At 35.7% G+C, this 27878-nt stretch overlaps 1 protein-coding gene across 1 annotated transcript in view; it reads left to right on the top strand.

Moving 5' to 3' along the window:
* Window positions 1-11280: 11280 nt before the first annotated feature.
* Window positions 11281-27878, top strand: part of SCN3A (sodium voltage-gated channel alpha subunit 3) — a 59394-nt gene continuing 42796 nt past the window's right edge. The window contains 10 exon segments of the mRNA XM_009640744.2: window positions 11281-11547; window positions 15142-15260; window positions 16159-16248; window positions 17779-17907; window positions 18608-18699; window positions 19555-19827; window positions 20134-20197; window positions 21072-21213; window positions 21366-21572; window positions 24409-24708. Of these exon segments, the coding sequence (XP_009639039.2) occupies window positions 11281-11547; window positions 15142-15260; window positions 16159-16248; window positions 17779-17907; window positions 18608-18699; window positions 19555-19827; window positions 20134-20197; window positions 21072-21213; window positions 21366-21572; window positions 24409-24708 (1683 nt within the window).

Raw genomic sequence — 27878 nt, 5'->3', positions numbered from 1 at the left:
ATACCTGAAGGTGAATTCACCTCTTTCCCACCTAAAACCACAGGATTTTTTTTTCTCAGATGCAGTTAACATGATACCAACTTGATTTCCTTGAGCACTGAGGTTTTTCTACAGTTACCAGTGTTAAGAACATTTACTTTTGAATGGATACATGATTGTGCAGTGGTTAAGTAAAAAGAATCAAGCTGGTAGACTACAATATTAGGACATTATGTCATAGGAATGAAGAAGCCCTATATATTTTATAAAAGTTAACCTAACTTTACAGTCAGAGAGAGAGTTTTTTAACAAACATTGTTTATTTGAACAGATATTTGAGTGTGTTCTCCATTGAAAAGCACTCTTAGATGAAAAGAATCCCCTAAATCCAATCTGTGTCCAAAAATTCAAGTTTCCTGTGATAACTTTTATGTTACACAGAGAGAGAACACTTTTAAGTTATGAGTGAAAGCATATGCCTAACTTGCCCTCTTGCACCCTATCAAGGAGGAAAGTGAATTCCACTCATCACAAACAGCTTTGAATCTTTTTTTTTAAATTGTTTCACTATATTTCATCTGTAAAGCTTGTGCATGACAGATGAAAGCAAAAGTGCTAGGGTTTACAGTAAGAAAGACAATCTATTTATAATATTACTTCTAGGTCTAAGTGAAATAAACTCGATGGCAGAAATAAGTAGTTACTCTCAAAAGGGCCCAAGAGTCCAAGGCTAGATTGAACTGAAAGAATAGAAAGGACAATCCTAATGTTTACTTTCATTCAGATGAAATGTCTGAAGAAAAGCCTGTCACTAATACTTAAGGCCAAAATGCTCATATGAAAAAGTCTGACCTGAGACAGAAGTTCACACCAAAAGCAAAATAAAAAAATCCAACCTGTGTTAGGAAGGACCTTCTTCCTATCAAGTGAAGCTGTAAATGAGTATTAAAGGAGTTTTCCTGAAAGGTTTTTACTAACACCAATTTAAGTTACTTGCCATGCATTTCCTACATATCAAGTTGCTTTAGTGTGTTTTATAATAGGAAGAATACTAGAATTCTAGTAGCTGCTATAACAGTAGCTATCATTCTGCAGTGTTAAAGCTAAAGGTCTCTAATTAGTACAATATTTAGTTGATATGTTTAAATTTCAACATTACAAGAGACACCTTTTAAAGAGGTGGTAAAGCTTGTGCCTCATAGGCTGTGATCCTTTGGATTTATTACATACATGTAGTGACTAGATCAAAATCTTGCCTCCATAATCCATTTGGCAAACACTCCAAACTTAGGGCTTGGTTAAGTTTTATTAGGTGCTTCCATGATGCCTGAACGAAAGCTTTGAAAAAAATTCGTGTACATTTTTCACAGGCTGTGTTAAACCACAGGGATAAAGCACTCTATTTTCATGTTGACTTTCTGTGCATTTTCCTCCTTGTGTAGTAACAATCACATTCAGCTGAGAATTGTGTGTAAGCCTCTCAGTCAGAACTTTCATTTTTTTGCCTTTCAGTTTCCTAGACAACTGTCAAAGTCTAAACACAATCCATTAATTTTGTGCTATACAAAGTTTATTCTTTCATATTTTGTATTGATTAGTTTCTGGGGCTTAGTAAGACTAGTAAAGTAAGTGTTCCACTGGCATGATTATTAATTAAAGTTAATTTTCTGAGTTTAATTTGCTATTTCTTTTTAGGTTCATAGGCAATATTTTGTGTTGCAAATACATTTTCATAAGTTTCCATAGAAAAATTTAGAAAAGAGTTTTACTTTAGAAACAGAGCTTTCTGGGTTTTTTTTATAAAGCAAAATCAATACTGCAATGTATTTAGATATTGCTAACTGATATTTTCTTGTGACTTCTTCAACACCTCTACAGTGGATACTGGTGTACGTTCCAGTGTTTCACTTGTCAGCACATTTAAATTTTGAGTACAAAAAGGATTAGGAATTAGTTGAATCTAGAGTATGTGGAACATGTAACAATTCTGAATCTGGACAAGTAGTTTTGTGGATAATGCTGTTTCTTGTTAATTTAAAATTGGGTTAAGATTTTTATGATCACTTAACACTTCAAATATCCCTGTAGTTGTTCAAGATTTCCATTCATTGCCTGGCATTTGTCTCTAACATGAGATTTCACTTAGTTGAAGCCATCACTGGTATATCATCCTATAATGGTCTTTATAAGAGTGCCTAATTTTGAATAGCACTATTTCTTTTCTAAATCACATTTCTGATAGAATCAACACATTTTGCCATGGGACAGTGTGACAATAATACGCAACTGTCTTTTCCAGTTCATCACTGCATTGAAAGAGAGCTCAAGTGCATGAGGATATAGTTTGAAACTTTTTCTGAAGCAACATCATGTCTCAGAATAAGTTTCAAATTTATTGGATATTCCAGTATATTCCAACCAATCTTAAAATGAATGCTGATACCATATAGGCAGAAGAGTTCAGGAAAGAGTCCCACAGAAAATAATATATATAGTCTGTCCATCAGGAATCACCTCTGACTAGGCTTGAGATTTTACCTATGATTCAATCCTGGAAGCTGAATCAGGATAATCTACCCTAAATAAAACTGTGTAATCTGGACCTGCCTATGAAAATCTCTAGTCTTGGGGTGAGAGCCAGAGACACTAGATTAAAACAAAAATAAAATATTTTTTCAGTGTATTGCAAATATCTGCATTATACAGAAAAAGATGCTTAAAACTATATGAGATGAGTTATTAATTGAAATTCTGTAATGTAATTACTTTGGCATGGCCTAGGCCTGTTATAAATTCAGGACAAAGGGCTTACAATTCTGCCAACCTCCTTCCTTCAGTTTTTGCTGTGGCTGCCATTGATGCTGCTATACTACCATGATGCATAGCATTAGTAGATCCAAAGCTACGTCCCTTATCCATTGGAGATCCAGCCAGTACAATTATATGTAGGATATAATAATTAGGGAGATGGATACTAGGTGATAGGGTTACATGTGTAAAAAAGGTTCTCTGTGACTGCCTTACGCTTTAATTCAAAGTATAGATTTATTGAAATTACCTGCACTGCCAGTGTTATTAACAACTTTCACATTAAAAGTTAATTTCTCAACACACATTAAAGATGATTTCCTCAATATTTTGTAAACTGGCAAACATTTTACCAACTACATAGAAGTCACAGCCCCTCTTTTGAAAATAAATGTCATGTGAATGCTTAGTATTAGCGATTAGTCTTTTATTAGGGAGCTATAGTATCCCTTTCATATTATTTTAAAGCCTGCAAGCAACAGCACACACTTACACAATTTGCTTATTTGCAGTGTATCTGACCATGAGATCAGATTTCAGCCACAATGCCACTTCAGAGGCAGAATCCAGATGCACCCAATAGCAAAGGCATGGGGAAATCCCCTATGTACCTCCAGGGAAAGCTGCATTCAGTGGAAAATATGCATTGGTGGATAAGTATCATTGGTGGCAGTATGAGAGTCATGATCCCCTGAGGGTAGTACTGGAGACACAGCTTTCAGATGTCTTCAGTGGAGCCTCTCCAGTAGTGACTCACCACAGTAAGATGTGCTGAATCAGTCCCTTACTCAAAATGACCAGCACATTGAAAGGGTTTGCTGTTTGCAATCGTCAGAATGACTTTATGTTATGCTATTAAACAAATAGAAGCTCTAATTGTGGTATCACTTAATGTATCTTTATGAAAATATAATTCTAGATTAATAGTAACTAGTACTAGGTAAATTCTAGGTTGGTATTTTAAATATCTTTTCTGTAGGAGTACTTTGAGATCTTCTATCTTTATAAATAAGGGTAGCAGTGGCCTTGTAGATAGCTTTCACATTCTGTTTTCCCACCTTCTGTGTTCTCTTTGACCCTATCTGTGTCTACACAGATTTTCTTTATTTTATCTACAGAGTTTCTACAGTGGCTGCTCATTCTCACTACATTTGGAGTAAAGTATTAAGGGCTGCTTTGGCAGGAGCAGAGACCTAAAAGAGAGGGATGTCTTCTTTTTCTTTTCTTCTCTAGGAATAAAACCAAAATAACAACATAAAAAAGTACAAAAAGAACCAAAATATATCTCATCCAAATGAGAATAAATGTCTCAAAGACATCTCAATCTCAATGGCTGAAGACTAAAGTTTGCAAGCTGTAAGTATTTACACTTAATGAACTCGATACTCAGATTGTTAAAGCTTTAAAGACCAAGGAAGCCATAGCCAACCTTTGGTCAGCTCTTGTAATGATGCAATCTTTAAATTGAAGAACCTGGAGAAGAAATTATCTTTTTTTCTATTACATTGCTTGAGATGGAAGAAAAATTTTGTCACACAAAGAAAAACACGCCAACATTCTCTAAGATAAATAGCATGCAGAAGTATCCACATTTTCTTGAAAATATACACTGAATTATCTTCTATTCCTGGTTAAAGACAGTAAATCCAGTAGGCAGTAAAGATACACTGTATGGTTCCTTAAGAGACAGATGAGAACACTACTGTTAGCCTGGACACAGTTATCCTGGGTCTACTGAAGACTGCACTAGTCATGTAGTAATCTCAACAAGACCCATTTTTCCCTTTTAGTTAATGCATGCAGATAAAAGAATAAATGGAATTTTTGAAACTCATATCACTTAAAGGTTATTCTTAAACATACTTTTAGTCTGTGTTAGGTTTTATGGACTAATCTGTGTTCCACCCTGTTTTTCCTGCATCTCTTTGCTCTCAGGTTGGAAAAATGTGTCTATGTGAATATGTACTTACCTTTGTGTACCACAATTAATTCTGAGAAGCTTTGAACACAAGAAGAAAGAATGAGAGAGTCTTGAAGAAACTTCAGTCTTGAAGAAGCTTCAGCTCCCAAGGAGAAACTTTTCTTACCAATTTACTTTTCTGCTAGAAATGCAGCCTTTTTGTTTCCATGATAGCAAAAGATCCAGTGGCTAAATTCTGAGATTTGGCATTTCTGAGAAAAATAAAGGTAAGACCAGCTTTTCTTCTCAGCCAGAAATAATGTTTCACTTCATAAGATGACCATCTGATATAGTGCTATATATCTTCACTAAAATATCATTCATTTTCCATGAAACTAACATCTTTAATGAAGTCTAGCTGTAGAAATTTGTGTTACATGTATTGTAGCTATTTTCCATTAAAACGGAAGGATCTTTAACATCGGAAGGTATTTGCAAAATATTAATCAAGTACTGTATTCCAACTATGTTGATGAGCTAAGAAAGAGACCATTCTTCTTCCTCTTAAATTGCAATATGGTTTTCATTTGGCCTTCTTCAGGTTTTTCCCAGTATTCACACTTGATCTCTTTTCACGCTTTCTCAGAGGCAACTTATGATGTTAAAGAAAATGTAAGGCAGGCCTGTGTTTAAAGAATTCCTAGAGGTTTTTGTCAATATTTATAAATAAACAGGCCAAATGATTTATTTTTGGTGTGCTACAACTTGAAGGTATGTATCTGAGGAATCCATTCTTTTCTTTACATGACCTACCTATTTTTGATTACTCCAGTTTACTAGGTGCAGCATCCATTAGCCTTGATGTGAGAATCATAAGCCACTATTCCCACTCCTAGGTAGGAGAAGAGAAGAAATAGGAACAAATTAATTCAAAAGCAAATGTTGCAGTGAAGTAGAGGGGGAAGAAAAGAGATGAGTGTGGAATGGCAGTGGGCACAAACAGGCAAATAAGCAGGGAAAGACTATCCATAGCAATGTCTTGGTGAGAGAGAGCAGTGTCCAAAGATATCCCAAGAAGCAGCTTCTGGATCTTTTAGAGAGGTCTGAGATTGCTTTCCAGTCTCTAACCTAATCTGGTTTGAGTGTTCTCACTAGTCTTTCACCAGTCAGATTGAACCTCATGCATTATATTCTGTCCAGATCTCTGAACTCTTACAGTACTTTCTTTTGTTGAGGTTGGTGTTAAGATTTAGTTAACATGCTTTCACACCTTATTGCAAGTCGTTACTGAGGACATGAAATAAAATCGCATGTAATATTCCTGAAGCACCACGTTAGTATTAATTCATTAGTATTTCCTGTATTTACTGTTCTTTGGTCAGGTTTCAGCCAATCTGAACTGCCAATTCATATTCAGCCACTTACCGTTACCCATTCTAAACCCTTTTAAAGTAAGTTTTTATTAAGGAAATATTATTTCTGTTACATACCCCTATTAGGTGATTTTGTATTATCATAACAAGTAAGTATTTCTGTCTTCTGTGATTTATTAATATTATTAATAAATACCTGGTGGTGATATTATTATTTTTATTTTGAATAGTTACATAACACTAGTGCCTACAGGCTACTGAGGCTGGCTGTACAAATCCAGACAAAAATTATAGTCATTGCTACAGATAAATTATAGTCTAAGGAAAATGACACAATAGATGAATGATAAATTTTGGAAGGAATGGAAAAAAGGAAAACAAATCCTACATATTAGTAAACACAAATTATCATAGTTTACATTAGTAGATTACAGTTTAAAGGAGTGGCAGGTTCTGAGCAGGTGCTGAATGCTGGAGTCTGTTTTCAGCTTTGAGGAAATCACTCCTTTCCTTGAAAATACCTACTTTTGTGAAACCAGCACTCATGGACTCCTTGGCTTAGGACCCGTGGGCTGTTTTGACTGGATATCTCTTTAGATATCTCAGTTAAATCTGCATTACATTGCATTTACCACTTAGAACTACAGCAGTGACGTTTTGGGGCTCTTTTTTTTCTTTTTGGAATTCTGTTTCTTATACAAATACTTTTAAAGCAGTAAAAAATAGTGTAAAGATGCCAGGAAAAAAAAGTAAATGTCAGTTATGAAAAGGAAATAATGTATAACTGTAAAAAATATTGCAAAGCATTTCAGCAGATAAAAGGATTGGTTTTTCTTTGAGAAATTAGTCTCTGTGCACAAATGCCATGAGAAATTTCAATAAAAATATTTCATTTTAGATAGTCTTACAGCAAACTAATATTTATCCATCCTTTTCTTTTTAAGGTAAGTTGAATGCAGCATCAGAGCACAATAACTTAAACATAACTTATCTTCACTTTCAGAAAAATATTACCTGAATTTTGCAAAACAATTTCCCAGACACTAAGAGAGGGAGTTAAGATGACTCATTTCTTTCGACTCTTCATGCATCCACTCCCTCTGTACTCCTTTCCTCTTCAGGACAGTGGTAGTTTGAGTTATGATAATTTTCTGATGATGTCAGAACCCAACAGCTACACTTTTTACTTCTAAAGCTGCAGAAAATAATCTCTAGCTGAAGTGAAAGTGGTGCCGCTAGCCCTGTAGTTTCCCTCTCTCCTACCATGGCAGCCCCACCCTTTTGATTTGGACAAATATCTCTACTGGCCTAATGTGAGACAGCTAGTCTTATTAACACTAGCGATTTAGAGCAGAGTTTTTAATCCAGATTTTAGCATCTGAGAGGCTATTGCTGTGCTTGGCACTGATAAAGATATTATTCCCAAATTACAGCTTCTCAAATAAAAGATTAGCATAAGAAAATTAGGATATTTGGTCATTTTACAGAATCCATTTGCTAGCCTCGCGCGTATTCCAACTCTTAATCAAGTAGGTGTTTGTGTGCCAGTGTTTCAGTTTTAATGGAATGAAAATCTCGGTAGTCAGCTTTTTCAGGGTTTTAGCAGGAAAATAATTCTGATGCCAGTGTTGTAAAACCAAAAAAAACAGCCCATAAGAAACACTGCAAGGTTTCTTATTTCTCCACCTTGAAAATTTTGAAGGGTATGTGTGAATTGTTTCATGCAGAATGCAAATAACCTGTTAGATAACTTGATGATTTTAATAAATAATCATAGTATCCGCCTGGTTCTTACACTGCCACTTTCACTTTTACCATTTGCCTGATTTAAGATATCATAAGAATAGATACTTCAGGTCACTTCTGGCTTTTTCAGAGACACATAAAAATTAATTTGACATTGTTAGCACAGATATTTCACTTTCTGAGTCATCTTCTATGTAAATGATGAGAAGATAAATATATTCAAAAATAAAATTTAACAAGTTATCCATAGACATAATATAATTAACTGAAATATGCATAAAATGAAGAACATATGGATAGTATTTGTTGTTCAATCTTATAATTTAAAGTAAGGGACTGAAGGAAAACTGGATAAGGATTTATGGAATGCAATGCTCAATTACAACTAAATGGATTTATTTAACAGAAGTATGTCTTTAATAAATTGGAGCTTATTTTTTCTAATGAAATCTATTGAATTGTAGACTATTATACATACGGTATCTAGGCCCAAACTGTATTTCAAATACTTGAAATTCTTTTTGCTGAGCAGTATCAGGTACTGAGGGGCCTGGACCACTCAGATCTTACATGTGGTTTTGAGACTATTCCTTTAAAGCTATTCTGAAATGATTAGATAGACAGAATTCTTTGTTTGTCTGAATTATGCCCAGTATCATTCATGTCCTGGCAGTTTAGCCACAGGATAGCAAGCAATTTTAAAACAGTGAAGGAAGAAGAGGGAAGCTATCACTAAAATCCAAGCGGTTCACAGTTCAAAGGTTGCTAAGAGCTTGTTCAGGGCTCAGTGCACAGAACAGAAATACTTTTGTTTCATCATTCTATTAAACTACCGCATGTATGGCAACAGTAATCAAACACATACTTGTGTGTTGTTCTATTAAGCTCTGTAATCTGAATGAAAACACTTGGGGTATATTTAGTATAGGAAAAAACTTCTTGTGTAATAGCAGCAGCCAGGAAAGATATAACTGCACTATACAGCAGTGGAGGCAGGATTCAAGTGATGTTTCCAATTTCTCAAGCAAACTTTTTCAAAGCATGTTTTATGTCTGAGAAATACGGTGAAACCCCAAGTCTGCTAATAGTACTTTTCCCAGTCATTCATTGGCCCCTTTGTGGGCTTCTAGCAATACAAATACATATGCTTCTAGTGAGGAAAATATATTTTTTATAGCATTCATAACTGAAATTGTTAACAGATGAAAAGCAGCCTAACCAAATGCACTGAACTATAAAGAGAAGACGGCCCTCCTGATGGCTCTAGGAGGGTACACCTTTTAAGACTAGTTTCATAGAAAAGGCACCTAGGTCAAGAACCTGAATCACAGACCTGTAAAATGTAATAAAGGAAACAATTATTCAGAAAAACCAAAAGGAAACCTCAAACATCTTATTTTATTAATCCTGGATGGGTGAAAGCAATAAGCAAAACCATGTGGACTGTATCCAGAGAATGTGTTTGCTTTCAATTCTCAGATAAAGGACAATTTTCAGTTTAGGAACCTTATAATTGGAAGTTACATCAATAAAAAACAAATATCAGCTTCCATCTTGTACAAACTAAAAATTAGTAGCAGAAGTTTCAGTATAGCAACATGTGGTAAGGTTGCCTGCTGGAGACTCTGGCTGGCTTAACAATTTATTTTTCAGTTTGTACTGCATCAGTACCTCCAGCCCCTCCATGATCTCTGTGATTCTACAAATTACATTAACTCATGGTTCTCCAGGCTCTTCTTTGAGAAAAGCTTCCTCCATGTCTACATTGCAGTATATTTTATTCATGAATTTACAGTCAGGTACCTTGTTTCTGGTCTTGTGTTACTTAGATGCTTGGTGATATAACTCACTGACTAAATTATTTCAGTCATCTCAGTGCTGATTGTACACACTGATGCAGCGATGTGAACCCACTCCAGAGGTAAAGACTTGAAGTGGTACAGGAGCAGGTTTACCCACCATGTCATTGGGTTGGTAATTCAGATTTAGGAATATGCAGTCTCATTTCTTTCCTCCAGTTTTCTACTGTAGATTCTTTAAGCACTTTTTAACATCCCCCTCTACCTTTGTACAGGATTTGATTTTCTGGGGGTCATTTGAAAAGGAATCTATTATTTCATAAGGTCATTACTTTGGCACTTTGTGTGTGTGTGGTTTCTACAAACTACTCCAGACAGGCAAGAAGCTTTAGGAGAAAGACTATTGAATGGATGCAAATAAATACAATATTATGTCTCAAATCTAGACACGGCAACTCCAGAATACAGGTGTTGCACGGTTATGAGATAACATAGGGAAGGCTACATGGCCTCATATACAGAAAACACAATTATAACTCATTTCAGGCACTGACACTCACTCTTAAAAATTGGTTTTCATACTTAAATTTATTACTACACTATGCCACAAACATAAGGATATCATTTCTTATTTGGTGGCCTGCTCCTTAACCAGATCTGCCTTCCTTCTGCCATTCCCTCCCTCCAGCCATTCAAACCTCCCCACTGCACTTGGAAGAAAGACAAGAATATTACTTTCAGCCGATGCACTGCAGGGCTTCATAAAGAGATGTGTTCTACAGTGGAGAGTTTGTTGCAGAGCAGAGAAAAGCAGCAGGGCTACATCAGCCAGCACTGGCACCAAAGACATTCATAGGGGACCAGAGTCTTAAATTTCAAACCAGTTTTAGTCTGAAATAATATGATGATACTTGTCTTGCAAAAAATCAGGAGCAGCATTTTTTTCCCACATGATCTTTATTGTACATCCTGTTTCCTCTTACTTAAAAGGCTTGTGGTTTTGATTCACAGCTCACAGACAGTCAATAAATGCAACCTAACCTGCTCTGGTATCTAACATTAACCTTCAGCACAGTAAACTGTCAGTAAGGAAGAATTATGCTTGTTCCTCCCATAATTCAATTGCTGTCATTTAAACCGCATTGAAGGTACAAAACTTTCTTTTTCATTTAATGAAATTATTTACATTTATAAAGTTGGATTACTGATACTTGAAAAAATATGGAAGATAAAATGTATTAACTATTAAAATACAGGTTTATAATTTTCAAGAGTACTTCATAGAATATGCATTTACACTTGCTGTTAAAAAAAAAGATGTACTGTTAAAAAAATTGTATCAGTATTTTGCTCTAACTGGAAGTCTAAGAACATAGGCAAAGCAGTGTTTGTGGGCAGGAGTAGTGTCTTTTTCTAGACCAGCAGGAAAAAGCTAAAAAATAATTTATAAAGTATCTAAATAAATTCTGAGCGGTTGCTTTCAACTTTTATTCAGTTTTGAAATATGCTGCTTCTATTTCAGGCCTGGAAAGTGTTTCTGAGCAAATGTTGGTTGGTTGTTTTTTTTTTTTTTTTTTCTATTGGTACAATCTAGTTTTCCTAAATTATCTAATTTTCTTTTATAGGTCATTCTTATGCAAGAAGCTAAAAGTAATTAAATTTGCAGGATGAAAACATGGCACAGGCACTGCTGGTACCACCAGGACCTGAAAGCTTCCGCTATTTTACTAGAGATTCTCTCGCAGCTATTGAAAAGCGTTCTGCAGAAGAAAAAGCTAAAAAGCCCAAGCAAGAACATACCGATGATGATGATGAAAATGGTCCAAAACCAAACAGTGACTTGGAGGCAGGAAAGACACTGCCATTTATTTACGGTGACATACCTCCAGGAATGGTATCTGAGCCTTTGGAAGACCTGGACCCATATTATATCAATAAAAAGGTGAGTGAATAATCTTTTGCACAAAATAGAATATAAATTTTTACATTAGAAAAGTTTAATCACAAAATAAGATGGTTACAGCCATCAAGCCAGTAAATACACAGAAACATCCTTTCATCTAACATAACTGATTTATGGTCTTCTCTATTGTGAATCCTTCAACTTCTGTTGAGTTACTTGTTATTTATCTCAGTGTAAGGAAGATACAGCTTCCTTGAGCTTGCCTGAACTTGAGAACATGACTGAATTTTCCTGATTTCAATGTAGCAGTAAGACCGGATATGACAAATGAAGTGTTCAGGCATGATTTTGCAGTGGAGGTGGTTGTAGATAACCAGGTAGCATCTATCCAAGTTAGTGAAGGACTGTAACCATATTCTTTGCTTCTGTTACAGCTATATAACATATGTAAACATATATCTATCTGTTTATGTATAAACTGTGTCTCTCTATATATGTAGCATATAGCGACTCTGTGTAAATCTTGGGTCATATAAAACTACCGCAATGAAAACTGTTGCTTGAGGTGCTTGGGATTGCTATGACAGTTCTCAGCCACACAGCTGTCAATTAGAAGTCTGTGGCAGACCACAGAAAAGCTAGGTTTTGAGGAAGGAATCAAAAAAAGACAGTTTTGTTGTTCTGAAGACTAATTGAGGGTTTTCATGCAGAAAGAGCAGAGTGAAGAGTTACGTGTTGTGAGAGAAAAATCATGTGCCTGAGTTACATATGTGAGGCTGTAACACAGCTGGACCACTAATAGCATAGTCATGTACCATGGAGAACTTAAACTCCTAAAAGAGGTGTGCTTCCCTTCTGACCTGCACAGTCATACAAAGTCCTAATTTTCAAGCCAGACTTGGAAAAAGAAAGACTAGTTCAAACAGATCCATTCAACTAAAAAGTTTTCCCCTTGACCTTTTTAAAAGTCAGGATGCGCAGTAGAGTATATGGATTTTGTCTTGTAGCAATGATTCATATAATCTGGAAACAGACTACCATTATATGACCTAAGAGAAAGACAAGAAACAAACAAATATATCTCCATAGCTGGGATTAGCTGCAGACTGCTAAATTCGTCTGGAATCTGAAATAGTCCAGTCTGGGAACAGTTAAAAATACCTTATGTCCCACACAGATTAGTAAAAAGTACAGCTGGCAGTAAGAGCAGGTTCTCGTCTGTACTCTCTATGTGCTTATTTCTGCGTGCTCCTTTAGCGGCATCAAGATGTTCTCCCAGTTCCTGATAGACCTGCAAAGTGCTGTGGGTAAGGAGAGTGAAGGAAGATGAAGCTGTGGTAATAACCATAAATAACAAAAAATGCAGAAGGTGTTTTATGGACAAGTGCTTGGGACTATCTTTCCTCGTCTCTCTGAAATAGAGAAGGAAATGGACACAGTTGCTCTAATGACGGCTTAAGGCATTCCAGGCTGCCATCCAGATAAGAAACTTGATGTTGAGCAACTACAAAAAAAAAGGAAGACATAAAATATTTTAAACTGCAGAGAAAGTTATTTTGTTTGTTAGGAAAAAATTATGCCAATAGTGTCCTCAATTTGTGGCTAAATTTCATTCGCAAAACTGTTTCAAAAATCATGTCTTCTGTAATAGGAATGGAAAATAAAGCAGAATCCATATGTAATTGCATAACCTAACAGTTGCCAAAGTTAAATAAATAGTGATGTAGATAATACAAATATTAACAGTATTAAGGAAATTTAAAGAAATGAGAGGGAGTGCTGCCGAGGGTTATTTTCATTTATAAGGTTTTGGTTGTATCAACAGTTCCATGCAGATTCTTACTTACAGTAAAATTGTGTGCTCTAGCCCCTTTTCTTGACTAGCTGCAAAATAATTCAGGAATAAAGTTGCATAAATAAGTTCAAGACTAAAGTTTTCTAAGTAAGTCTTCTACAAATGAAGTACAGAAAACCTGAGAAGTACTGAAGTATACTTTCTAACCTCCAGTGATTAGAAAAAGTGGTCAGATTTTTTGGAACAAAAGTGTAAAAACGCAGGCTACTGATGGACTTAGTCTATGAGAATAATTAGTAAACTGCAAAATCATTTGTCATAGGTGACATATGTTACGTATCAGCTTAATGTGCTCGACAGAAAACAAATGGACATCTTAAATGAAGAACTAGAATTAGTCATCCTTCCTCCAGTTTATAGCAGAAACTACTCTTAATCATTGACTTGTCAATGCAAAGCAAATCATATGTGAATTGGAGTCTGTCTTCAGGCTCTGCTGCAGCAGTGACCTTGGGACAGGCAACATCTTTCTGCCATTTCTGGCCTGGTGAAGGTCTGTAGGGCAGAGAGAAATGCCAATGAGCGTGAGTCTGTTGTCTGTCATCCTAAATGCTGTGCTTGATACTACTCTGTGAACAGGCACCAGCGCCACTCCTTTACCTGTCGTCTTTCCCACTGTAGAGAGGTTTGCTTTCCCTCCCAGAGGCGGCAGACCAGATAGGCAGTAAAGGCCACGGAGAGGGCAGCATTTTTCTGATCACAGCCAAGTTTTTACAGAGAATGGAAGTCAACATGGAGAACAGTGATACTATATAGCTCTGCTGAGAGCGTAATAAAGACTCCATTATGGTAACACAAAGCAGAGCCATTACCACTGACAAAGAGCAAAAGGAATGAAGAATGGTCATGTCCTGAAGAAATTTCAAACAGCACCAAAGATGCAAGTAAACCTCACACACAAATACACTTGGAATAAAAATGAAAACATTTAGGCAATGACTGCCAACAGGAACAGAATGAAAGTGAACACGAACTGTAGGTTTATCAGGTCAAATTTTAAAAGATAATAACTACCTAAATTTGGTGCTCACATACAGGGAAAATAAGAGCATAGTGTTAAAAATGAGAACAGCATTTTTTTGAAGAAAAGATTTGTTGTTACAAGATGCCAAATTCTGGTGTATGTTTGTCTCAGACTGCTCAGAATGATGTCAGCTAGCAATTTCTTAATCCCTTTTATTTTTTCACAGATACATTTTTAGAAGATACATATAATTTATAGTGGTAGTACTTAACATTCTAAAATGAAAGCAAAATTATTTTCAAATTATAATTTATTGTTTAGAGATAGGTGTTTGTCCTTGTCACCACATATATGTGTATATAATTTTGTCAAGTATTTGTTCCAAATACAAATTGGCATTTAGAATTGCCCTTTTGCTGTTTTGGGTTTGTTAGTGTTTGCTCACAAGGTAGAATGTATTCGACTAGTTTGAAACTCTGACTTTAATCAAAGACTTCATTAGAAATAGAATTGAAAATATTTTAGTGATGAAATGCTGCATCTTGTTATTGATAAACTGACATTGGTACTGATTATTTCCACCAATTTTAATAATATCTGAATTTAGTCCACATGCTGGGAAATTTAGCAAACTGGAAAATTGGCTGTGGAAGGCTTAATCCCCTGTATTGATAGAAATCAGTTATTTTCCTACCACAGGTACACAGTAGAATGGAACTAGAACCTCCCAGGCAGAGAAGGGAATCCTTTAGAAGGAGGCAAAGACATTTATGTGGTCAACGCCATATTTTAATTTTGTATTTCTTTTTTGCAGACTTTCATAGTATTGAATAAGGGAAAGGCAATTTTCCGATTCAGTGCCACATCTGCCTTGTACATTTTAACTCCTTTTAATCCCATCAGAAAAATTGCTATCAAGATTTTGGTACATTCATATCCTTTTTTCTTAATGTTGGTTTAAGTGTTGCCATTTAAAACTATTTAATTACCAAAATAATACTTTTCATACGGATACACAAATTATGTTCATGTGGGTGTACTATGCTAACTAAACATATGCTGATCACACTTAAAAAGCAGCAATATCACATGTGAATTGCAGTATGATCTTCACTCTTACCAAGAGAATCCTCTACTGAACCACCTAGAGCTGTTGGTGTTTAAGTATCAGGCTCTATATACAAAAGGAGACCTGATCCCATACTAAGCCCTGCAGCTGAGGCCAAATTAGTAACAAACCATTGCACTCGAACATATCTAAGGTCACACTTTTACCAGGACCAGTAGTACTATTCATGAACTAGATTCACTTAGCAAGGACAAAAAGAGCATGAGTAAAGAGTTGCTTTTTCAGGCATACTTTTCCAGCATTGTGTTTTCAGCATTGGAGTAGGTGTCCTATAAAAGATCCAGGTCAGAATAAAAGAGAACATTTTCAAATACATTTCAATCATGTCCAAAGAACAACTTGGGTACAACCAACCAACCTCTGCCTAAAGATCTTTTAGAATGACCCCCCTGGCTTCAATGAGTAGATATGTTTGGGTACTCATTTCATATTTTTACAGACTTAAGGATGTGTCTGGTTTCATTTAAATCCTAAATCTGCCATAATTATAAAAGTAATGCATTGTTTTACAGTAAGTGCACCATAACATACCAGATGGCATACCATTTAAAATAGATAAAATTGTGTGCAAAGTTTTATTTTCAGATTTTATTTAGCATGCCATGTTATTTGTACATATTTTTATACAATTAATATTTTAATTATTTCAGTGTTATAAAACTGTCATGTTTTTCTGAATTACATCCCTTGACTATAATCTACATTATTCAGCATGCTTATTATGTGCACTATTTTGACCAACTGTGTATTTATGACCATGAGCAACCCTCCAGAGTGGACAAAGAATGTAGAGTAAGTTAAACATTTTTACTTCTTAATTTTTACTACTTTGTTTTTGCGTGGCTCCAAACAAGAAGCATTTTTGGAAAGTTGCATGTCAGAATGGGCTTTAGCAGAGTCATGAAGAATCAGATTTCATGGGATTATCAGTATCTTCCTGGTTTCTTCCTGAATAATTTAAACGGTTAAGAGTAATGCCTTATTCTTTAAAATTATGTCTGAGGAACATCTGAAGTTCTACTGTGAAGTATGAACATGAGCTCTTGTCCTTGGGTGTTCTGAGCTGTAAATTGGAAAAGGAGCTCCAGAATTTCAAATGTGCGTGTAAAATTGTTGCATGTCATGGGTGAGGCCAGCCATATATTCCTTGAGTATCCATGATCTTAGCGCAGTGGGACATTCATTGTGGCTCACTGATGTGAACTCACAAGCACCAGCCACAGCAAGCACACACAGCACCCAAACCACAGGAAGCTCAACCCCTGAGGAAAGGGCCTTACCTATGAAGTAGTAATGAAGAGGTCACAGAACTAAGGAAATGACAAAGTAGCTCTGTTTCTCTTTCTTGTTTGTGGTTAGACATCCATGTTTGTTCTCTAGCAAAATACAGATACGCGTTTCCCTTTGAAATCTTATGTTTTTCTTTGAAATAATTCTACTCATGAAAAACCTATTTCTAACCTTCTGTGGTTTCTTTCATTCCCTCACGTTCTCCAATGGCCATTATTGATTTATATTTATTTTTTCACTGCATTAGAGAATCTTACTCTGAATGCTGTATTTAGAAACTGCACTAATATTCACCCATTCCCAGTATGCTCAACAGTGACTATGGCTTGTTAGGGTTGCTGAGAGTCTGAAAGGAGAGCAGTAGGGTCTGTAGGTAGATTTTCTTTATTCTGGAGGTCTGCACAGACCCACACGGGTCTCAGGAAGTCCCTGCATTATGCTGGTTATAACTAACTATAAATGAATAGTTGTTCCCACACCAGGTAAATTGGTAATCATGCTCCACATCTTCAAGAATAACAGTCTGGGCATGCTTTCTTATATTTAATGATTATTTATGAAATAAACCTGTATTATAGGCATCAGTATAGTTATTATCCAGAACTGATTTTCACAAAATGCTCTGATTTTGAAATTAAAAAATTCTTCATTTTTTGCAACAATTAGACATCTACCTGATGTGTGAATGCAAGCAAAGACAGCCCTGTGACTGCCAGAGAATGTACATATAAATATCAAAGCCTGAAATGTATCATAAATACTAGAGTTTGAAATTATTGGCAAGCACAAAAGCTGAGATTAAATCAACCTTTTAGAAAATGAATAGTACATATATATGTCAGATTCAAATTTCACCTACTGAGCAACGATTGCATTCTTAACTGTTTGGGGCAAGTTAAGTTAATGATTTCCTCCTTTCACTTCTAAATACTTTTTCTTTTCTTGTCTTGTAAGTCATCTTTACTAAAGAATGGTACCGTCTATAAGCACAAGTATGCAAAAATCCATTATTCCTGCTTTGATGGTTTTCAGGTATACCTTCACTGGAATTTATACCTTTGAATCACTTATCAAAATTCTTGCAAGGGGCTTCTGCTTAGAAGGCTTTACTTTTCTGCGAGACCCATGGAACTGGCTTGACTTCAGTGTCATTTTAATGGCGTAAGTGGTTCAAGAACTTTTTAAGCTTTTAGGGCATGAAATTAGTGGCAAATATTATTATAATAAATGTGTTGATTTAAAAGTATTTATTTTTCTGCAACCTGTGCGGTATAGACACTGTATCACACATTTTAGTACTCATAAATCAAAGTAAGATATGGCAGAAGCCAGCACCAAGTGTCAGCCACTAGTGTAATTACTGCTGAGGGACACTAATTTCATGTCCTATATTTTTCGGCTCACCAGAATGGAAGCTATCCCTTTGACTTCATGTCACCATCCTATTACAAGATAATTAGTTTAATTAGCTGTTCAAATACAAATCAGTGAGTTTCACTTCAATGAAATTTAAGCAAAATTGATGAAAATAAATAATTATAAAAGCGAGGTGTACTGAAGAGACAGGTAAATTTTGAAGCATGATTGCTAATATTGCCACAGAGGTTTTGAAGACCCACATAATTAGTATAAGCTCTGCCTCAATTCTGAATAACTGTGATTTAATCCTACAGGTATGTAACAGAATTTGTAAACCTAGGCAATGTTTCAGCTCTTCGAACTTTCAGAGTATTGAGAGCTTTGAAAACTATTTCTGTAATCCCAGGTAAGAAGTAGTTGGTGTAAGGTGTTAGGCCCCTTGTAACTCCAATTGTTATTTGTGTGCTGTCATTGTGTTTGTGTGTGAACTCCCCTATTACAGATATGTGACAGAGTTTGTGGACCTGGGCAATGTCTCAGCGTTGAGAACATTCAGAGTTCTCCGAGCTTTGAAAACAATATCAGTCATTCCAGGTGAGAGCGAGGTTAAACACCGAGGCTGACTTTCGTTCCATTGAAGTTGAATTCACTTCTTTTGAGCATAAGTCTTGCTGTCTGCTGCTCGTGTTGCAAAAAAAAAAAAAAAAAAAAAAAAAAAAGGCATGGATCATAAGCCTGGATTATGATTCTTTGCCTTTTCAGCATTAGCTTCTTTTATTTTGCAAAATCAGCCTTTGAGTTTAACAGATTCTTGCATGAAAAGTATGAGGCCTATGGGTTATTTTGCTTTGTTTTTCTGCATTTTATTATGAGAAGTTGTCTCTTTTACATTAAAAAAGCTTTAGCGCTATGGCTTTCTTGATTTTTAATTTTTTCCTTTATTTTGCCACTTAAAATTGATGTTAGTCTTAAAGACAACCAAGTAACAACAAAAAAGCTACCAAAAAGGAGAAAAATATTGCACAGGAAAATTTATCAAACACAAATGATTTTTTTTGCTCAAAATGACTTGCAATTCTATCTCATACTATCTTCATACTGTTATGAAGTCATTTTTAAAATTAACTGGAAAATTAATTATTGGCAGAATATTAAATGCAGAGACAAGTTAAGAAACAAAATCAAATCTATAAAAGGAAAGCATGATTGATAAAATTTCCTGCTTGAGAATAACATTATGTGTTCAGTTTATTGGAATATATGTACATTGCATATTCATAAAAATAATCTTTTTCTTTCATTCATCTTCACAAGCTCTGAGGCTGCTCATGAAGCTTTACTTTTTGAGAAATAAAAAATAATTTCCTTTAAGTGTCTGCATGACATCTTAATTATGTGGGAAGGGCAAAGGTACTCTTTGATAAATCTATGGATCTTTTCTCTTCGCAGGCCTAAAGACTATTGTAGGAGCCCTAATTCAGTCTGTGAAGAAGCTCTCAGATGTTATGATCCTGACTGTGTTTTGTCTGAGTGTATTTGCACTAATAGGGCTGCAGCTGTTCATGGGCAACTTGAGGAATAAATGCCTGCAGTGGCCTCCAGACAATTCTACTTTTGAAACAACTGTTATTTCCTACTTTAATAGCACAATGGATGAAAATGGTACATTTGTTAATCTGACAGTGAGCATGTTTAACTGGAAGGATTACATTGAGGATGAAAGTAAGAATGACAGATATAACTATTTTTAATATATTTATGGCTATACTATGTAACTATTTGTGATCAAACAAAGAATATTGAATGGTTTATATTTCTGCCTTTTGTAGAACTGCTTACAGACACTAACTGACAGAGATTAAATACCTACAGTAAACAAGTACAGTAGCCACAAAGCTTCCTAAACAAACTATAAAATGATCAGCAGCTAGCCACTTTGATTTTGTTAAAAATTATTTTTAATTTACTTTGTAGTACTTTCAGGTTGATTTGATTTAATCACATATATTTCCAATGCTTTCTACACAGCTCATTTTTACATCTTGGAAGGACAAAGAGATGCCCTACTTTGTGGTAACAGCTCTGATGCAGGGTAAGACCCTTTCAAAAATTCTCTGTTATATTCTGTAGAAAAAGTAATAACATGAAACCTATCTGTAGCAGTTGCAACTCCATATTTAACTGTGTTACAGAACTTAGAGTTTTGCTGCTAAACAATGATTTCTTACTTCAGTCAAACTACTTTACTCTCTGGCTAAACAAAATCCTCATTAACAGCCTTTCTTCCTGCTTGACTGGAAAATGATGTTGGTGTTAATGATAAAATCTGAACTCTTGTAAAGTCTATTTTGGAGATTACTGATTGAAGAAAACAGGACGTAAGCAAAGGTTAGGACTGAGAAACAGAATATGTAAAATACTAAGAAAGCACAGTAGTAACTTCATAGTTCAAGGCAATCTTTATTTTCAAGCCTAACTCTTTCATTACTGGAAAATTCTGCCATACACATGTTTCCAGTTATGACCCTAGAACTGTTAGCTGAACTCTGATACCTAGCTGGTAACAGTGAAGAAGCTTATTAAAAAAACCCCTCAGTATTATGTGGGAGATCCCTAACAGTGCAATTGGTTTTAGTTAATAATATTGTTTAATCTGTCTGTAATCTTAACAACATTTTAGCAACTATTTCTGCCAGGAAATTATTCATCCGGAATAAAGATTCTATTTGCAAAATGTGACTGAGGAGAATTTAAATATTTAGGTCATTTCAACCAGTGAATGGATGGAAAGGGTATCTTTCATTTACTCCTATTAATTTCTTAGAAATTTTTTTTCTGAATTAATTTAATTGCAATTCATGGATTTTCTGTGGAAAAATAATGCATATTATTCCTAAAGATAACAAATATGTTCTTGAAGGAAATAAAAGTTATGACTAAGTACCTCCTGTTTGGTTTTCACATAGGCAGTGTCCAGAGGGATATATATGTGTGAAAGCTGGCAGAAACCCCAACTATGGTTACACAAGTTTTGACACTTTCAGCTGGGCTTTTTTGTCACTCTTTCGGCTAATGACTCAGGACTTCTGGGAAAACCTGTATCAGTTGGTAAGAAATTTTTATGACATAAAAAGTAAACTGTAGGTGACATACAAAATTATATAAATCGGCTTATTTGTACATGAGCTGAAAGCATAATGCTGCTGCAGTAACAAGGATAAGTGGTGGAATAATATATAGATATGCTTTCTACTCCCTAGACACTGCGTGCTGCTGGGAAGACATACATGATATTTTTTGTTCTGGTGATTTTTCTGGGCTCTTTCTACCTGATCAACTTGATCCTGGCTGTGGTCGCCATGGCCTACGAAGAACAGAATCAAGCGACCATGGAAGAAGCAGAGCAGAAAGAGGCAGAATTTCAACAGATGCTGGAACAACTGAAGAAGCAACAAGAAGAAGCACAGGTAATGATGGAAATTGTACTTACTGAACTGCCTTATTCTTAAGGCAAGGATAATAACCTTCTGTGAATTAAACATGTATAAATTGTGCCATGAATTTCAGGAAGAAAAAAGTCTTGTTTACCAAGCAAGTTATAAAAGTGGAAATAGACAATGAAAATCAGGAACTAACCAAATAGCAAACAAGTAACCTAACGGTACAGAAAAGAATGCTACTAATTTCACCAAATGACTGTAAAAGTCAAATATTTGTGATAAGAGTGTCCTAGAAACACGACTTCAAGTAGTCATAGTTCATGATGCTTTTGTCTTACAGGTCTTATGAACAGCATGAAAAAAGTCTAGGGACATTATTTCTGGTTTACGGTCTAAGTGAGAATTTCCAAGCTTCCTGTACTTAATAGTTCTTCCCCAATATTCAGAAAATAGAGAGAAGGATTGTAATCAGTGTTCTTTTAGGTTTCTACCCACCAAGGTATTTAAGCATATCCCTAATTCAAGCATACTGAAGTCAATCAGAAGTTTACATATCCATAGAACAGACAGGCAATATTTATATCAAAGGTATTAATTCAGAATACTTTTAAAGTAATCTGTTTTCTTTGAAAAGAGAAGAAGAAAATTATTTAAAGTTTTATTAGAAAAAGACATTTTCCTAGAGACTTCTGTGTGAGGTTTCTTATCTGAATGTAAAATACATGAAGCTCTCCAAGTCAGACATCTGTCTAATTTCTGGATTGATTTTCTACTGCTTTTCATCTGGCATATAGTCATTTTCAACAGGACAATGTTTATAAAATGCTAGAAAATGAGAATATTCTATGCAACTATAGTTTTGGTAGTATTTTGCAGCTACTTTCAGTAAGTTAGAATAATTCTGTAAAGTGCTACTAGAAAGTGAAACTCCTTTTCTTGAAAAGAAAGCTTTATGCATGACCTGTGAGATCTAATTAGCATATCTCTATTTTAGTTATTAAACCTTATCACTTCCAAATCGCTAAATAAAAAGCAGAATCCTGCAAAATTCAAATTAAGAAACAGTTGAATGTCAGCAAAGAGGGTTTGTTTTTTTTTTATAAAAACTGGTATTTTCATCCATGAAAGACACTAAATCACATTATATCAAAAGATATCAGGACGTTCATCTACATGTTTGTGTGTTTGAGATTGGGGACAGAGATGAAGCTGATCCAGAATTAGGAAGAAAAATAGAACCATAAGAAACATAGACTACAAGGCAGGTTGGACAGAGACCCTGGACATTCATTACTTTTTTAAACCACTCAATTCTTTATAAGAAAAGCAGTATTACAGTCAAGAACACTTTTGTCTGTGAAAATATCAGCAGAAAGTATGCATTACAAGGTGGATCACTGAGCTGCTGAATTGGTTGCTGAGATGGAAATGAATGTGGGACCCATCTCTTCACTCCCTTGACACTGAACCTATTCATCCACAAACCTAAGCCATTGTGGCAGTCTTTGGATTGCTCTGCTTGTTTGACCTTTGGTGTTAGTGTAATGAAGTAGATGGGTGATCTACAGGCAGCACCTGCTGCGTTTTTTCTGTTAGAGCATTTGAAGGATGATATTCTGAAACCAGTATGACAAAATTTTGAGTATCACTTTTTTTAATTGATAAACACTTCAAAATCCTTTTAATACTTCATTTAGCAGAAAAAGTCTGTATCAAGTAAACCTAAATAATATGGGTTGTATATTGTGGCACAGAAAGCCATTAATTCATACTATGAGCTTTCAGACTATCTTTTCCTGCTGTAGAGAGGTATCTCAATTCCTGAAATACTTGGCATGGAATATAATATGTTTTGCCAGATAATTAATAGGCATCTTTGCTATATAACCCTAGTCTCTTGCCATTTATCACACAACCCTTTTTTGTAAGCTCACAGCAGCCTGTCATCTTCCCAAACCTATTTTCCACTGCAGAAGGTCATAGCTATCTCCCAGACAGTTCTTTCTAGGAAGAGTACTGAATACATTCTCAGTTCTTCTTTTATTTGATGACTAAAAGAACCAGTTTCCCTAGTAGACCAAATCAGGTAGGCTGACAACTGTAGTTGAAGGTACTGGTCCTGAGTTTTGGGATGGCTCCTTGCTCCAATAAGTCATCTTTCTATCAGAGAAGAAACCTAAACTTTTTCTTCTCTCTGGCCACAGCAGCAACAGGCAATAAATGTACCTTTGTGTATCTATAACAAAGACCTAGAGTGCTGTTACAGTGGGAAATGTAGGAGAGGAAAAATGAAGAGGGACGTAGGGTTTGAAAACATGTCTAGAGCGTGTGCCTGTTGCCAGTGAAGGTAGAAGGAAAGTGAAGGGAGTGTCCTTGCTGTGAAGTCAGTGAAGAAAGGCTGGATTCAACTACTTGCAGGCTGCTAGTTGGTTTATGATACATTAATTCATATGGTGGATCTTAGGGATTAGTTTTGTCTGTAAGGACTCAGAAGGGATCAACCAAATTAGAGCACGATGTGGGCTTTTCTCAAGAGAAAATGGTGAAGCAGGTCTGAAATACAGGAAAAAGCACCATGTTTATAATTTTCTGACTAACTTAATTTTAGACCAATGTCTTGTGCAGCAAGTGTTTAAGGAATAGTGATGCTATTTTACTGCTGAAGTTGATGCTTCAAGTAGCCTAACAATAAGGAGCTATAAAACTCAAGTTTATCTTCAGTTCAATTTGTTTGTGTATGTTTGCATACTCAAGTATTTACAACCAGCAGTATTACCACAGTGATGATAAAAACAGTTGAAAAAAGCCTATAAAATGGTTCATTTTTAGCTGACTAAGAGTACCTTGCTTTGTAACCTGACAGGCAACAGCAGCAGTAGCAGCAGCATCAGTTGCATCGAGAGATTTCAGTGGTGTAGGGGGATTAGGAGAACTCTTGGAAAGTTCTTCAGAAGCATCAAAGTTGAGCTCAAAAAGTGCTAAAGAAAGAAGAAACAGAAGGAAAAAAAGAAGACAGAAAGAATTGTCTGAAGCAGAGGACAAAGGAGATACCGATAAGTTCCCCAAGTCCGAGTCAGAAGACAGCATCAGAAGGAAAAGTTTCCGCTTCTCCACAGAAGGAAGTCAACTGACATATGAAAAAAGGTTCACCTCTCCTCACCAGGTACAGCATTCTTTTAAAAATATCTCATATAAAATACAGGATTCAGTGGCAGACATACTTGACACTGAAATATATGCACTGAGAGGAGGAAAGCTTAATTTGAGACAAAACCTCAGTAATTAGTCAAGTATAAGGGATGATGCCGTGTCTCAAAAAGATACATTTGCATTTCTAAGGAAGTGAAGTAATGTTTATTTTAATTAAGAAGAATGACCAGATTGTTCTCTGGGTAAGAAATAAATAAAATGTAAGAAAAACAAATTATTAAATCTATCTCAACTCCCTTGAGTAATATTGTAGAAGCGTATTTCCAGTCTAATAACATGTACTATTAGTTTTGGGCCAAAGCTGCTCCAAAAAACCTTTCATTAATTGGAATGGGCTTTGAGTCAGGCTGATACAAAGGAGGTGTGGCCAAAGATCTCATCTTAGACTGCACATTCCTGCCCCACTTATATTTATATATATATAAGTGCCTGTACCTCATAGGTGAGGAAGGTGACTTGAACACACTAAAGAGTCACTGACAAAGTCTGAGCAAAAAGGAATTTCTGACAGCTCGTCCTGTGCTTTAACTAGTTGGTAATAGGCCTCTCCATTGTCGAGTCTCAATTCACTGATGCTCTTTTATATACTTCTGGTGAAGAGACTGATTAAGGAATAAATTATGTTTATATTAAGTACATTTTTTGGTGCACAGAAAAAATATATGATACAGAAGCATGTATACTAAGGACAGGAGAATTTGAGACAAAGAGATTCCATAGATAATAAACTTTCTGTAGCCTTATTAACACACAGTAAAACATTGTTGATATATTTGTTCATACTCTGAAACTCTCAGAAAGCTTTCATCTTGTCAACTGTCACGAAGAACTGTGAAACTTCCACAGAAACTTAAGAGCCTTAGGAAAGCAAGGCATTTCAGTAACATTCAAATTAAACGTGAATTCATGTTGCAGAATAAATAATTAAAATTCATTAAAATCACGTGAAAACAAATATTATATATGTCTTTGATTTGAAAGAAAAGAAGGAAATGGTGCAACAGACAGGAAACAGCCCATCTTGAGATGTCATGAATTATGCAGCATATTTTTTTTAATTAATTTAAAATTTTAAAATACAAAGAGACTTGTATCAAGCAAATAATGTAATTGAGGATAATTTATTAAATAAAGACTGTCTTGGTAATCGTTTTTGCAGTTGTAAAAATGCATTGCATATAACTGAAATAAACCCAAGCTGCCACAAGAGTGGTAGGATTACGGGCAGTAGAACTGGTAAAGGAAGGGCTGGTTTGTCTTGTTAGCCATGCATTTAGCTCCCTGGTGAAACAGGGTGGCAGAGCGTGAAACAACACAGTAGAATGGTAAGGGGAGATAATCTGCCCAGTCGGCCCCTGTAGAGGTACTGTCCTTGGACACAATATTCCATGTGCAAATGAATGATGCAGCCTCCAAGAAAAGCCAAGCCTTCCTTTCAAACCCTACTTCCCAGGAGCATGTAGACACATACATATATGCCTCTACATGTGTTAGAATTGCAGCCATTTTGGCTTATATCTATCTTTTGCCTCAATCCAGCAGGGACTTGCAGAGCAGGCATTACTCCTCCCAGATCCCTCAGGGGCCTGATCCATTTAGCTGTGCTCAGAGCATGATAACACATATTGGAAAGATTGAACTACAAACAAAACATAGCAGCCATGGAAACATTCTCTAAAAAACCAAGGGTAGCAGCGGTAGTCAGACAAAACCTAGTGAGCATGTGATTTTTTGAAGGACTGTAGGTTGGCCAAATACATTTACAAAGAAATGTACAAAGGGTGCGGTAATTAGTTTGTCAGAATTCAGTGTCATGCTCTATAGCAGCTAGAGCTTTTTTTTAGATAAAATTATCTTTCAGCATAAGCAAAGCAGCACTTTTTCTCCAGCCAAGTTTACATAAATGGGTTAGCAAAACCATTTGGCTGATATTCTTCAAGTAACTCAGCCTGAGGCTGACAGCCAGCATAGAAAATTTCAGCCCAAATTATTAAAATTTGGTATAGCTGTAAGAGCGGAAAAAAATGCATCTCATAATGGTAAACACCTGCCAGCCTTTATAATAGGCAGTACTACCAGTTCGGCACACACATTATGTGTGTGTATCTATAAATCTGAGTATTCATATGCATTGATATACGTATATATTCAGTGTTTGGTTTTCACAGTATTAATATCAGCTTATACATTAGAGTGCAGTTTTCACTTTCACTTTAATTATCCTGGGATAAAAACCCACTGCTATTACATATGAGCACTTTCCACCTGCAAAACTAGAGAAAAATTGAGAATCATCTCAAACCAGGTTTTGATGTATCAAGATGTGAAGATTTGTACAAATGCAGAATTGAAGACATCTTAATGCAAGGTTCCTTTTTTCCACAGTTAGTATTCATTTTATTTATTCATGAATGCTGTTAATAAAATATGTAGCAAGGGAGAAGAACATTCCATTAACCAGCTTCTACTGTAATTAAAAGATGAATTACCAACAACCACTGATTTATTTTTCTCATTTGTAAGAGGATATCTTTAGGTAGCTGTGTCCCTGGTGAATGCTTGCTCTGAGCTGCCGGATGGCCAAGTGGTACCTTCTGGTAGGTGTGCAGCCTGCTATAGCCCCCAGAGTGCTATGCCCAAGAGTGCTACTAGTCATGTTCACACTGTACTTCCAGAGCTTCCCCAAGCTGTTGCCTTTGTCTTCTAGTTTTAGAGTACTGAGTATGTTGTTCCCACACTTTTGAGCCTACTGTGAAGAGGGCAGGCAAGTTCTTTACATCAACTTAGACTGAATTTAATACCAAAATCAAGACCACTTCTGCCTCTAGCAAATGGAATAGAAAACAATGATTAGTGAGAGTTATCAGTTGTTATCCCTAGGAATCTGGGAGATGAAGAAGGGAAGAAAAGTAAGACTTTTAGCTCTGTCCTCTAATAGGAGAAGGAATAAAAGACAAATACCCGCAAAACCTTGATAGCGATGTTGAGAATTGTCTCCAGCACACTGGACACATGGGTCCATACCAATTCAACCAGCCCTCTTTGCTCAAAACTGTCCAGCCTTACTTATGCCTTCTGCACAACTTTTCCTCAGTCCTGCTACATTACCCTTAAAAAGAATTC

This window comes from Egretta garzetta, unplaced genomic scaffold, assembly GCF_000687185.1.
Source record: "Egretta garzetta isolate BGI_Z169 unplaced genomic scaffold, ASM68718v1 scaffold16, whole genome shotgun sequence".
Classification (NCBI taxonomy): Eukaryota; Metazoa; Chordata; class Aves; order Pelecaniformes; family Ardeidae; genus Egretta; species Egretta garzetta.
Note: the sequence above shows the minus strand (reverse complement) of the source record. Positions and strands in the feature narration are given on the sequence as shown.